This window comes from Dipodomys ordii, unplaced genomic scaffold (genome assembly GCF_000151885.1).
Source record: "Dipodomys ordii isolate 6190 unplaced genomic scaffold, Dord_2.0 Scaffold53, whole genome shotgun sequence".
Lineage (NCBI taxonomy): Eukaryota > Metazoa > Chordata > Mammalia > Rodentia > Heteromyidae > Dipodomys > Dipodomys ordii.
In genome coordinates this window covers 884,631-899,383 of record NW_012267269.1, presented here as the reverse complement: position 1 = coordinate 899,383, position 14,753 = coordinate 884,631, and the positions used below count along the sequence as shown (strand labels likewise).

At 36.0% G+C, this 14,753-nt stretch overlaps 1 protein-coding gene across 6 annotated transcripts in view; it reads left to right on the top strand.

Annotated features, from left to right (window-relative positions):
- Nfib (nuclear factor I/B) overlaps positions 1-14,753 on the top strand; it is a 226,094-nt gene that overhangs the window by 174,958 nt on the left and 36,383 nt on the right. For all 6 annotated transcript variants that reach the window (XM_013020813.1, XM_013020811.1, XM_013020810.1 and 3 more), the window contains exons 7-8: positions 9,794-9,928; positions 12,696-12,880. In XM_013020813.1, coding sequence (XP_012876267.1) covers positions 9,794-9,928; positions 12,696-12,880 — 320 coding nt within the window. The remainder of the gene's footprint in view (positions 1-9,793; positions 9,929-12,695; positions 12,881-14,753) is intronic.

Here is a 14,753-nt window from a genome sequence, read left to right as displayed (position 1 = left end):
TTCCGGCTTTTTTCTTTTTGCTTATGTGGTGCTGAGGAATCGAACCCAGGGCCTCGAGCATGCAAGGGAAGTGCTCTACCACTGAGCCACCTTCCCAGCCCTGCTCTTGGATTTTTATATATTTCTCAGCTGTAATACAAATACAGTGGGAAACATAATCACTATCCCTAATCTTGACTAATTCACTCCTATCTATTCTTTTCATTGTTCCCAGTTCCTAGCATATTGCTTTACACCACGCCACCAACTACAAGTTCAGTGAAATTTTGTTAAAGGATAAATACATTCCTACTGTAGAATTACTGAGTTAAGTCTTATGTCCATTTACAGGTCTTTGGGGTCAATATTGTTACTGACTCCCAAAGGGTCTTCTCAGTTTACATTCCCACTAACAGTACAAATGACCTACCTCCACTATCAGATGAACAATAATTTAAATGTGGAATGACATGGCTTTATAGAAAGCATATTCTCTAAAATATATTTGCAGACTAGTCTCTATGGTTCCTCATTTTAGGGAAAAAACATGTATATTTTATTTAAACTGTCAGGGATTGCATCATATCTTTTCTCACAATGGCACTAAGCTAGTGTCACTTTATTGCATTTTACTGTGAAAGAAACAGAGAAATCAAAATAGTTCCTAAAGGACTGTGCAGAGCTCACATATAAAGGCATAACCTATTTGCTGTTTCCTTTCTTCTTCCTACAAAGCGCATATCCCAGTAACCGTTCTTTAACAAGAGATACAACTTAACAAAAGTAAGAATCATTATCAGTCCCCACTGGGAAAACAAAATAATAAATACTTGAAAATTTGGTGCTGGGATCTAAATTAACAGGTGCATGTTTTCAATCTAGCATTGATAATTATGTTATTTTGCCTAACATTTATACTATGGTGAAAACGCTGTAAACTTTTCTTTCCTCAACATTATCTCAAGGCAAAAACAGAGGAAAAGTGCCCATGGTTCTTTTTAGTATTTAGTTGGCAGATTATCTTCTCTGCCTTCCCCTATCCTCTAGGCACAGAGCCCAAGCTGTTTCCTTGTCTCAAGATTCACTCTAGATTTGTGTCCTGAAGTAAAAACTTCTCAGATTTCAGCTCCAGGCTCATCCCACACACTTGATTTGGTAGCCTCGCCTTTATTATCTCATTTATTTTAAATAACATTATTATTTATGCAGATAGTTCATCTTTTTTATATTGTCTTCCACCTTCTACCCAACATTTTAATGAAAAGCAGACGTGCCCCAGTTTAGTAAAGCTCATTTTTCTCTTTTAGTGCTGTCTGTTGCTTGACAGTTTCAATGGAATAATGGATGTGTTGATCACCTTAGCCTTCATCTAACAATGAGTTTGGGCTCTGAAGAGATTTTCAATGTCCAGAGTCTTAACAAACCTATAAAACTCTTTAAGATTCTATAAAAATGTAAGACCTATAGACGTTCAAAATACACAGAAAACTGGAAAACTGTGAGGAGCTAAGACTTGTCCATGTACTATCATTTTATCAAACTCAGCCATCAGACTATCCTTAAATGTTCCCACACATGTACTTTCCTTCTCTAGTCTGTGTCATAACAAAAAGTATAATTTAACAGAAGTTTCCAACTATTTTCATTACACCTTGTATTTTTCTTCTGGAACAAAAAAGGGAACATCTAAAAAATCAGCAACAGCTTGATAATGGAAAAAGCAAAGGAGATATTTATGGGTTTTTAAGCACTTAGAAATAAAACATACCTTAACACTAAATACTGGTAAATAAGAGGAACCAACAAATATGGAATCTAGAAGGTTTATTTAAACTTATTTTTAAGTATGGCAGGCAAATAAGAAAGACAATTTAGGAAAATGTGAAAAAATTAGACTTATACAACATTGTGACACAATTTGTTCTTTGTTAGCACAATAAATATATGTTTTTCTAAATCATAGAACTGGCAATTGCTAATGTGTTTTAATATTTCCAGATACTCAAACATTCTTGTGTGCTCTTTGATAATTAATTTGAAATAGTTATTAATCAGAAGTCTTATAGAGGAGAATAGGAATTTTCTCAGAAAATGTTTTCTATATAGCCTATAGAAATGTGATTTTGTCACCATAATCTATTTGGGCATATTGGAAAAGCTAACATATTGCTCTACTCTATGTGAAAAAGGAGCAGGTGTCCCAGACAGGCAGGTGTTAAGGTGGCTGTTTGTGCTTGCCCCAGATCACTAGTTGACTTCAGTGAAGTTCTACTAACAGGTGGCTAACTGATTGGAGTGCCATGTGACATTTATCCCGGGAGCGACTTGGATGACAGGCTGCTACAGACTGAGGAAGGGGTCTTTACTTTGATGAAGAAATTGCCAAAACTCATGTCTCATTAGTGTTTCCTAAGGTTCTTTGGAAGTGAACAACAGTTTAATTAAGGGCTGACGTAAACACGTTTCTGCACACTTTCCCTGCAGCATTTTATCACATTAGAATTGATCAAAATTGTTGCCTTGGGCTGACTTGAGCAGATATGCATCTGGAGCACCATTTGTGCAAGCTGCCAATGAGCTGAGTCGAGTACATACGCTGTGCTTCACTGCAGCTCTCTTCCTTTGTAGATGAAATTACCTTGTTGGGAGATGAGTTGATCTAATTCCTTATTTGCTCAAGCCTTTATCTCTTTGAAGTGATGCTGTGAAATGAATGACATATCAGGGCTTAGGATGTATATATGTCCCAGTGCCAAAAAACTCCAGTTACCTAGTAAAATTTTTCAAAAATAATCTAGATGAACCAACTTTTATCAGTAGCTTACTTGATCTTTCTTGCTGGGTGATCGATCTTTCATTATATATTTCACATCTCAATTAGTTTCTAAAGCCAGAGCTTCAGAAATGAAAGCACAGGTGTAAACACTGAAGACTTGCACTGTCAATGAGAGCCTTTCTTTTTAAAAAGAATTGGACTCTCTTGTTTTACCATTAAGAACAATCTGTTCAGCATCACATATTATCACAATTACCATTATCTAATAAAATTCTGTTTTTAATGACTGCCCACTGTGTTGAACTCTGATCCTCTCCAGAACAAGGGCCAAGGTCTTGTTAAACATCCTGAACCTTGCATGTAACTATAGTTTTTAGGCTTATTGGGTACTCAGTGATTTTTATTTATTTATGTACTTATTTTTGCTGGTCCTGGAGCTTGGAGTCAGCCTGGGAAATGATTTGTGCTCAAGGCTAGTGCTCTACCACTGGAGCCACAACACCATTTCTAGCTTTTTTGAGTACTTTATTGGAGGTAAGAGTCTCACGAAGACTTTTCTGTGTGGGCTGGCTTCAAATCACAATACTTAGATCTCAGCCTCCTGAGTAGGTAGGATTACAGGCATGAGCCACCTGGGCCTGGCTCAGTGATTGATTTTGATTCCTCTCTTCTTCCTATTTGATTACTTCTCGTCTGGAGATTTTTATTCATGAAGCATGCATTTTAAATTGTGTTAGCTGTATTACTTCGTTCATTTTTACACTGCTAGTTGGCACTTTACCATACATCTTCTTTTACATGCAAGAGATTCTAAAACAAGTGTCTGTTGTATCTAGTCCACTTTTCCTTCAATCTTAGATTTTTGTCATTCTTTTCTCAAGTGACATCATCTTCCAGCTTCTGTATTTTTTTAGTTTCTTTGATAAAACATCCTTCTAAGGAAATACGGTGTTAGTCAACTCTTTAGAGAAGTATATGAAATGCATGGAATAATAATAATAGAATAAAGCACACAAGATGGTTACTTAATGTAGACCTCAAAACTTCCCAGGAGATATAATTTAAGGAGAAAATAAGTTTGTTCAGTGCATAAAATACTGTCTTGTAGGTCATTCAAAGAAACAGAAATTTCTAAGCTCCAGAAATGACAGAAACAAGGAAGAGACATACAGGCCCATTCCTTTTGCTCCCCAAGGAAACCTTAAAGAAGTTAGCTAAAGGTTAATCAAAACATATTGACAACAAAAAATACTTAAATGTGGTGCTATAGTAAATGTTAGTATGAGGAAGATACTGTTTGAAGAGTACAGTCCCTACTACTGCTTTTACCAAGAGTCTGGAGGAAGGCCTGGAGAAAGAGACCAGTAAGGAAATTCTTGTTTCAGAAACGAGTGAAAAAGGCCTAATGAAAGTTACAAGAACAGAAAGGGGGAAAAAAATCAAATTCTAAGAAAGGCTTTCTCTCTGAAATCACTTCATTTACAAATTGTTTCTTCCAAAATAAAATGTGTGTAGACACATGTATATGTATAATATGTATTAATTTTAAGACCTCTCAGAAATATCAGCTAGCTTTCTTTTAACCATCTTGCCTTACTCTTCAACTTCCTTACCTTTGATTGACTGCATGCATGCATGCTTACATCCGGGTACAGGAGCTTGAACTCAGAGCCTTACAATTGCCTGGTATTTTTACTCACTGCTGGTGCTGCTTGAGTCACACATCCAGTTCCAGCTTATTGTTTGGTAAATTGGAGATAAGAGTGTTGAGGATTTCTCTTTCCCAAACTGTCTTTCAATCCTCAGATCTCAGTCTCCCGATTATAGATGTGAGCAACCAGTGCCAGCTTCAACTTCCTTATATATTATTCAACTTACTATCTTCATATATTATTCAGCTTTGCTACTATCCAATTTATTTTCAACTTTTATCTTTTTGTGTGTTATTCTTCCAGCTGGGTGACAGTAGATTGAAAAGCACTATATTTATTTGTCTTCACAGAGATCACTTAAACTCATCTCACATTTATATTAATTCTTTAGACACTTTTCCTGTAGCACAAAAATGCCTTAAAGATAAAAATTATAAACCAGATACCCATGGCTTATGAATGTAATCCTAACTAATGAGAGGCTGAGATTTGAGGATTACTGTACAAAGCTAGCTGTGGCAGGAAAACCTATGAGATTTTTTTTTGGGGGGGTGGGTTCCGGTCGTGGGGCCTGAACTCGGCCTGGGCACTGTCCCTCAGCTCTTCAGCTCAAGGCTAGCACTCTACCACTTGAACCCTAGCACCACTTCTGACTTTTTTTTTTCTGTTTGTGTGGTGCTGAGGAATCGAACCCAAGGCCTCATGCACGCAAGGCAAGCGCTCTACCACTAAGCCAACTTCTCAGCCCCCAACCTATGAGATTCTTATCTCCATTTAACCAATGGAGCTGGAAGTGGAGCTGTGGCTCAAGTGGTAAAGTGTTAGCCTTAAGCAAAAAAGCTCTGAGTTCAAGCTCCAGGATGGGAGCATGCGTGTGCATGTGCACAGAGAGAGAGAGAGAGACAGACAGACAGACAGACAGACAGAGAAATTGCATTGGTTTTTAAAATTTTTTATTGTTATTTTTTTGTTGGTCATGGGGCTTGAACTTAGGGCCTGGGCACTGCCCCTGAGCTTTTCATTTAAGGCTAGAACTCTATCACTTTGAGCCACAGCTCTACTTCTGGTTTTCTGAGGGTTAATTGGAGATAAGTCTCACAAACTTTCCTGTCCAGGCTGGCTTTGAACCATGATCCTCAGATTTCAGCCTTTTGTAAAACTAGGATTACAGGCATGAGCGACTGGTGCCCAGACTATATCACATCTATGTTGGAAGTTGGTTAAGCTATCATCCTTCAAATTAAAATTAAAATAATACTAATCTGACTCATGGTTAAATGTAATGGCTAGAAACCCTGCCCTTATATAATTGAATTCTAGTCTCTCTTTAGTTTAGAGGGTTGCTTTGTTCTTTGAGAGGGTTTTGCTTTTGTGTCTTTCTTTATGAAGAAATAAAGTAATGGGTCCAGAATTAATTTCATTTAATGGGAAAACAAAGGCCATAAAGCCTACATTCTCATAGTACCAGTCTATACCTGTTGTGAAAGCAGCTCATTTCCATTTGGCTGGTAGACTGTGCATTCTCATTTTACTGTAATTTAAGAGAGACACAGTTTGTGGTCACTTTTGCACCATGAAAGTGAATGTTCCTCTGTTTATGATGTGTTGGCCTTTGCCATCTTCCATGTGTTCTGATCTTGAAGAAGCTGTCGTTGTAAGATACATGGCTTTTGAAGACTAGAAAAAATAGAGAGACCCACAATAGTTACTCAAGGAAACTAAATATATCATTTTTGACTGAAGATATTTAAAAGGTACATAAGTAAAATATGACAATATTACTATATTCTTGAAATTCTGTACAAGCATGTTTGGTTTGCTTACCCTTTAGAAAAGGAGATATGTGAAGTAGCCCGAACAGAGCTTGATGCCCTCCCGCAGCAGTCAGGTAGAACTCAGAGGAAGGAAAATATCAACAAAGCAGTCTAGGCCAGCTTGCCCTTCCTCCCCCCCCCCCCCCACACACACACTGGTGGCCACCACCAGGGACGTTTTTGGAGCCTGCCATAACCCAAGCTACCCTCCCACAAGCCACTGCTCAGTGGGGGTATCTGGTTTGTTTCATGCAAACCAATCACCATCTGACAAATTTCCTAGAGGGAGGGGGAAAAAGTAGGGAGAGACAATGCAGAACAGTTCCAGATCACACACTGGACAATTGGCTTCCAGGTTCCAATGCTCACTCTCCTGAATGGCCTTTACTTTCTCTTTCCTAAGTAAAGTCTTTGCAGTTGTAAAACAAGAAAAGAGATTTCTGGGTTGGGTGGGGTTTAATGAATGTTCTGATAGTTACACTGATTTGCAGGTGCCTTAATTGATCATCAGAAATGGTTTAAGTAGAATGACACTGTCCTTCCCACCATCTTGATTGCATTTAACTGATTTTAAATGATTGTATATTGTGTTCTATTAGTCATATTAAGGAGTTTTTAAGAAACTGATTTACACAGATTCATTTTGTTTGAAATTTGTATTTAAGCACAGGTAATCATAGGAGTGCCAGTAGGAAGTTCCTGTTTTGTTTTTCTAAGAGTTAATTTCTTTTTTAAATTTAAATTTTGAATGGAAACTTAGTACCTCATCTACACTGTAAAGAGGGTGATGGTGGTTCTGTCCTCTATATGTCTATGGATTAACTTCCTCTAGGCAAAACCATCTATTTATGCTATTGCCTTGTAAAATCAGCTAGCTTAAAAGTAAAACTCAGGATTATTTTTGGCATTTTTGAAGATAGTTTAGCTGAAATAAACTTCCTTTGTCTGTTTTTTTAAACCTTGGCTTTAATTTTTTCTTTTTTTATATAGTGGCATTAATTGCTATGGTTTCATGAACAATTACTTTTTATTTTTTTTGAGAAAGAAGAAAAAGGTTCTGTGACTCATCAAAGTTTCTATAGGTTAGTAACAGCTTATTAGTCATAAATTGTAGTTTATGGCTACAAGTCTCCCTATCCATTTTTTGTAGACAGTGATGTCTAGTGCCTTTGGTGATGTGTGCATGCCATAAGTGACAGATGAGGAAAACATATACTGTTGGATACCTTGACTAGATTTAAGTAGTTTTTTCAAATAGTAAGAATAGAATGATTGCTAGTTTATCTCAGTAGCACTGTTCTCTTTCTCTCATTTTGAAAGAATATTTCCAATTGAAAATGCAGATTGTATATATTTTATATGTGTAATATATTTTTGGCATCCTTTTCTTTTAAAAAGATTTCTTTTAAAATATGCACACAGAAATATTTAGAGGTGAAACTTTTATGATTTTTATGTTTGCTTCAAAGTAATGCAGGGGGCAAAAGTGTCAGTGTGGCTAAAGTGGTAGAATGCCAGCCATGAGCAGAAAAACCCAACAAAGGTTCCAAGCCCTGAGTTTAAGCGCTGGTAGTGGCAAAAAGAAATAAAAGGGATGTAGGGAGAGAAGGAAAAATAGAAGGGGGAAGGAGAGAAAAGGAGAGAAGGAAGATTTTGGCTTGATAATTTCTAACACTGATGAGTACAGAAGAATCCACTATTAGTCTACCTATTTGGATATATATTTATTTTTTGGTAATAATGTAAATTTTATAACATTGTTATTAGATAGTTTTCCTGTAAATTTATAAATCCCCATAAAAGTCACCATTACTTAAGGGGTTAAACTCAGGATCATCTCTCCTATAATCAAGAGTCGCGTGCAGAATTCCCTGTTTCAACTAATTCCTCATCAACTTAAATGACAATCTTCCATATCACTTATTGATTGTGTAAATTCTGTTTTATAATTTGATTGTATGAGTTCCATCTCCAGTCTCATCTCAGCCCCTCACAGTCTATCTTTTGGTAGTATTAAATGTTTATAGAACAGAGCTGCGCACTCATGGTTCATGCCTACAATCCTAGCTATTGTGGATTGCAATTTGAAGTCAGCCCAGGCAGGAAAATCTCTGAGACTCTTATCTCCAATTAACTAGCAAAAAGCTGGAAGTAGAGCTATGATTCAAGTGGCAGGTACTACTAGCCTTGAGCAAAAAAGCTCAAGGACAACACCCAGGCCCTGATTTCAAGCGCCAGGACTACACACACACAAAACTATAGAACAAATGAACAAAGTCTAATGTACATTTATCACAGCTTATTGTATATTATTTTGTAGTTCCCTTTTATTTCTTTATCCCCTCACTAGATTTTAAGCTTTCTGTAAGTGGAAAATGAATCCACTTTACCACTGTGTCCCCAGCAACTAGTGGGTGTCTGCCTTCAATAAATATTTATAAAATTGATGTGTCAATAATATATCTTCTTAAGAGAGCTTTCACGATTTCTGGGTCCACGATGAATAACCATAGTACATGTTGTTTCTGGAAGGATTGTTCTAAACCATGATTGTGATCATATTTTGCCCATCCCATAGCTTTCCCCATTTCAGTGACAAAATTTATACAGTAAACCCATGGCCCTTCATGGGATGAGTCCTGTCAATTGCTCTTGTCCCTCTTCATCTGTATGCTTCACTTTTCCACAGACAACGTGAACTACTTATATACTTCATTCCTTCTTTTTACTGAGCATTTCCTCTTTGGGAACTCCATTCTCATTTACATTTTCAAAATGGCACCCCTGAAGGTTACCTTCTGTTCGCTGGGGAGGCTGGGGTGACCACCGCCCTGAACATAGAGGCTAGGAATAGAGCAACAAATGTCACAATATTTCTGCTCTCCACACACTCCTAACTGTGGACAACCGTTCTTATCATTTTCCTCCTCACTGACAATGAATGTTCCCTAAAGCAGGAATTACTTTTTATTTCTCTTAACATCCTTGCTTTAGCTGGCCAATAGAGGAATGCTGTAAATATTTGTGCAGTGAGCAAATTAAGGAATGTATTTATTTTGTTAAGCAAGTGAATGAGTTTTCCATAAAGGATGTTAAATCGATGATATATTTACCAGCATACTCAAAGGTTGTTTTTCACATTTGAACCAGGTTATGCCTTATTTGTTTTCACAGTGTAGTCAAGCAGGTCAAAAGACAACCCTGTATCATATAAATCAAAGAATGAAATGCTGAGTTAAGGAAAACCTTTATGTGAACTGGTGGGGGCAGGGGAGCTAAAGGAAAAAAATAATACCTAGATGTTTTAGAATGTCAAGATTTCATTAGTAATAAAAATAATTCTAAAAACTAATTTTAATGACACCTTTGGTTACTTAGCTTCAGCAAAGAATGTTTTTGACAGATACTTTAAAGCTCTCACATATCTGGGTCATTGACCTTCAGTATAGATTTTGTAAAAGAACTGAAGTAGAAAAATACTAAAATATTGGAAAATGAGACCTGCTATGTTAACACACACCTTGTAGCTTAACAGGGTCATGAAGCTTGAATCTTTCTGTCCTCCTTTGCAGATATGTCTTCTCCAACAACTATGAAGAAGCCTGAAAAGCCATTGTTCAGCTCTACATCTCCCCAGGATTCTTCCCCAAGGTTGAGCACTTTCCCCCAGCACCACCATCCCGGAATACCTGGAGTCGCACACAGTGGTGAGGATTTTCAGGCATAGAAGAGAGAAGTCTTCTTTTGTCTTCAGGTTCCAAAGCCTGAGGACAGAGCAAAAGTTGACCATTCTATCCATAATGACCTTATTCTCTCAACACAGGTTACAATCGCCTTAGAATATTTTTTTTTCTTATCGATTTGTGAGAAGATATTCCCAATCTTACATAGTTGAATATTTACCCAGGCCTTTTTTATAGGAAAGATGAGCATCATAAGAACTTTAGAAAATAGAGTATATAATTACCTTAACTGTAGCATTAGGATTCCCAATTCTGTGTATTCTGCTAAAAGAAAACCAGATATTTCAAGTATGTTTTGAAGTTTTTCTAAAGGTATTTATCTATGTAGCTATTATTTCTACAGATGATGTTTTCTGCACAAATCAATACTCTTGAGGGTATGAAATTAATTGGAAAACAAAAGAAGCTCTTAAAAAGTCTTCAGTTGTACAAAGATGTTGCTGTTCATCAAAGCAGTTTATAAACATAATGCATCTTGATCAATGTCATCCCTTTCATTGTTCTCCCCTATCTTTCCTGACCCCACCCTTTTCTCAATGTTTTTAATTTTGCAGGCTATATATTTTTATGTGGGAAGTTTTTCATACATGCAAATCTTTTAGTACACTAGATGTTATGTCTAATATCTTAATTTAAACAATAGAAGTATACAATATTTCATGTTAGTATTTTAACTAATGATAAATCTTTCAGAAGTTAAAAATATTATATCTAACTTGTAAATAACACTATATACATTTTACCCATTACTTTAAGTCCTAGAAAGTGATAAACTAAAAGTTTCATACACACACATATATATGTATAACTGAAATATTTATATGTAAATATATTTATAGCAATCTTATTAGTGCTTTTAACCTATAGTTAGGTAATCCTTATTTAAATTAATTGACTACTTTAAAAAATCTTTACTTATAGGATATAACATCTGTTGAAATAAAAATCCTTTGATTTAAATCATTTAAAGTTTATATTAATATGTATGAAAATGCATGGCCTAAAATTTCATAATATTTTTATATAATGAAATTTGAGAAAACTGGAATAAATCCTCTACCGAAGGTCCTGTTTGCTAAGTATCTAGTGTAGGAGGGGGTACTGTAGGGATCTTGGTCAAGAAAGACAGTTTCTGTCCTTAAAGAGTTTATGTAGTGTGGAGTCAAGGACCACATCATTGGCCAGGCATCTAATGTGAACAGGATTGTGTACTTGGAGGAAGCTTAGGTGCTGGGAAGAAATGTGTTTTGAAGGTTTTAAGGATGAGTTCATCACAAGAAGGAACAACAAACCAGGAGGAAGGTGATTAAGGCAGAGGCAACAACATGTCCAAGTACCTTAGAGGTCACTGCAGCAAGAAGCTGCCATGTAGCCAAGACTTCATTCATTTTAATATGGCCAGAGTTGAGGCCAAAGAATTATCCACAACTGGGTCATAAAACACAATGGGCATTATGTATTGGGACTTTTACCTGGAAGTAGTAAGAAGCTATGTAAGGCTAGTTAGCAAAAAGCTACCTAATTTTGATGGTGAGCTTTGAACAAAAATCAGTCATAGAGAACTATAAAGGTTATATGTTGGAAGGAGCAAGACTGGAGGAAGAAAGACAATTTGGAAGGCTTTGAAATAATGTAGGCAAGAAATGCATATGTTTATATTATGCATACATTCTTTGAAAATGAAGGAAAACATTTTTTACTGTGTTTTGTTTTTCTCTCATCTTTTAATGGACTAGAATGACTTTTATAGATAAATCCTGTAGCCAATTTTTACTTTCAAATTTGAAATATCATATTCTACCAAATTATACCAGGCCAGCTATAGCCCGTGCAAACACAGTACCACGCTGAGTAGTGTCAGTTCAGTCAGAAAGAGATCTCAGCAAATTATTCATAATAATAATAGTAATTCTGATAATAATAAAATAGAGATCTTTTTCCAGAAGTACTCAGGCCAAATTGGTACTGAAACACAGAGGAACCACAATAGAGATTCAGGTGTATCTCATGAACAAAGACAATGATTAACTTTAGCTGAGATTTAGATACTAAATAAAAAGATATGCAGTCACACTTAGATGTTTATATTTCCTTAAGGTGTACTTTCAAATAGGTATACATGCATAATACTTCCACAAGGACTTTTGTTTTAGGAAGTATACAACTATTCTCTGAAATTCATCTTTTGACAAAAGGTGCTCATATTTCGGTGCAGGGAAGTATTACGTAGGGCACTAGAATGAAATATACATTCTGGCATCTCATCCCTTACCTCACCTCCTCGCCTAGGTTTAGGCTTAGAAAAATCTTCATTGTATTAACAATTCAGAGGACTCTCAGAAACAGTGCCCAGAATATTCAAAGACCAGTTGTGATCATAAAATTATATTTATAATTGTTTTACAATATGCATTCTTAATTTTTTTGTATTTCCTGCAAGCAAATTATCACTGGAGCTTTTTTTTTGCATAATTACAAGACTGAAAAAGTCATTGCAAACAATTTTCATTTATAGGTCGTGAAAAGGATTGTTTCATATTGTTTGCTAAGTTATCTCATAAAACATTAAGCATTTATTCTTAGTTTATTCGTATTTATTTTTGACTTGGATCAAAAGAGGACACAGAAATAGACAGTGGTGATGAATAGCCACCACAGCATTCTTTAGGACTGGAATGAAACATGAAGGCAACTGCTGACAAGTCAATCTTTCCTTTTCTGTGTTCTGCAGTCATCTCAACTCGAACTCCACCTCCACCCTCACCGTTGCCATTTCCAACACAAGCTATCCTTCCTCCAGCCCCATCGAGCTACTTTTCTCACCCAACAATCAGATATCCTCCCCACCTGAATCCTCAGGATACTCTGAAGAACTATGTACCTTCTTATGATCCATCCAGTCCGCAAACCAGCCAGGTAAAAATAAGAGGAAAAAAACTAAGATTAGAGCCTAAGGGAGATGGGACAGGTCTAACCCTAAGACATGAAGGTTAGTCAGACATTATGTCTGGCAGAACATCAAGCCTTGCAATCCATCTTCAGGAAATTCTTGGTGACTCAATAAGTGTGTATGTACAGGTGGATGAATGACAGGTAGGAAGTGTGTTGCCCCAAAGGGGTACATTTCTGAAGATGTTTTTGGATTTTCATTGACAAAAGGGAAAGTTTATGCAGAATATTCATTGCCAAACAAACAAAAAACGTTCTGTGCTGGAGTTGCCACCGTTGAAATACCTGGTTCGACACAGAGTCAAAGTGCTCATTATAGGCAGGAGCATGGTATGTGCTAAAATAAACACACACAGAAGAACTTAGGGTTGTATTTACAGACCAGTTATTAGGTATTGAAAGAAGCTTTGTAATGTAAACATTCTCCATGTTGGATGACACCTTGAATACTCTTTGCAGGGACATGACTTATACTTAATAATGAGTGGCATTACTAGAAGCATCTTTTCTTTCCTGGTAAACATTGTACAGTGGTTTTAGAGATTCATTATATGAGTTTAGTGACTCATGTGCATTTCTTACTTCCTAGATATATGATTCTTCTAGGGAGAGGTCACTTCAAGTAGGGATATTGTGTAAGAGGTTTTTCTACAATTGAGTAGACAGTCTCGGTGTCAAAAATGTATCTATCAGTTATTATGCTATCTATTGACTGCTTTGTAATTTTGATCTTTTTGTCTAATATTTGGCTTTCCTCTTTTACCTCCAAGACTCCTGTCCACCTCTTCTTATACCCTTTATGCTGTGGGGAATTTTAAGCATTCTATCATTACTTGCTATGAAGTTACTAAAATAGAAGTGAATAATATGTGATATCAATCATACTTAATAAGGAAAGGTGAGAAAGGAAAGTTTTGTCTTGATTTGTATTTTAACAAATTTTAGAAGCAAAATGGTCCTTATTGAAGGTTTTTTAAAAAAATAATGACATATCTAGCCCCCTTTGGATTATTTAGAAAAAAATATCTTCACCTTAGCTCCATTAACTCATATACTAAACTAAGCATTTTGAAGTTAAACTTACTATTTGTATATTAGAAGAAAATGTCAGGCTGGTGTAATAACTATAATGCACTTGACAACCAAGTAAGATAGGGATTTTAGTGGATTCATTTAAAAATGAATTTGCTGTCACAGGATGGTTTCGAAAGTCTCAGTTCCATAGAGCATTTTGCTAGACTCAGCTGGGAATAGTGCACACAAGGTCTGATTTTAATTTGTGTAGAATTTTTCTGAATAACAAAGTCTAATTAAGACATCCATTAAAAGTCCTTAACGTTAATTCAGTGTGGAAAATCTTAGAGTTCCATTGGATTTTTTTTTAACTGATGTCTTAATTAGGCACTGTTAGGGGAAAAATTATGCAAATTAAAATCAGGCCTTTAGTGTTATGCATTTCTTTAATTATTCAGTGCTTGTTTTACGTATATTTCTATTTCTTTATAGGTTAAGAGAGCATATTAGGTGATAATCTGCCTTATTGTTCTTGATTTTTAAGTTTCCAAGGTAAAAATCTCACTTAGTATCTCACTCTCATCTCAGTTAAAAAACAAAAGGCAGAAACTCTCTCAGGATTCTGTCTAATAGGAACAATGTACTAAGTAGGATAATCCTTTCCCAATGCTGTTCAGGTTCAGCTTCAGGTAAGACACCTCTTCTTCATTTTCAGAGTATGAGAGTTTCATTCCAATAGCACCTTTAAAAGATAGAAGCTTTGTACCATAGCTTCACCTTTTTAAACTGCTGCAGAACTGAAGGCACACACGAGCGTGTGCGCACG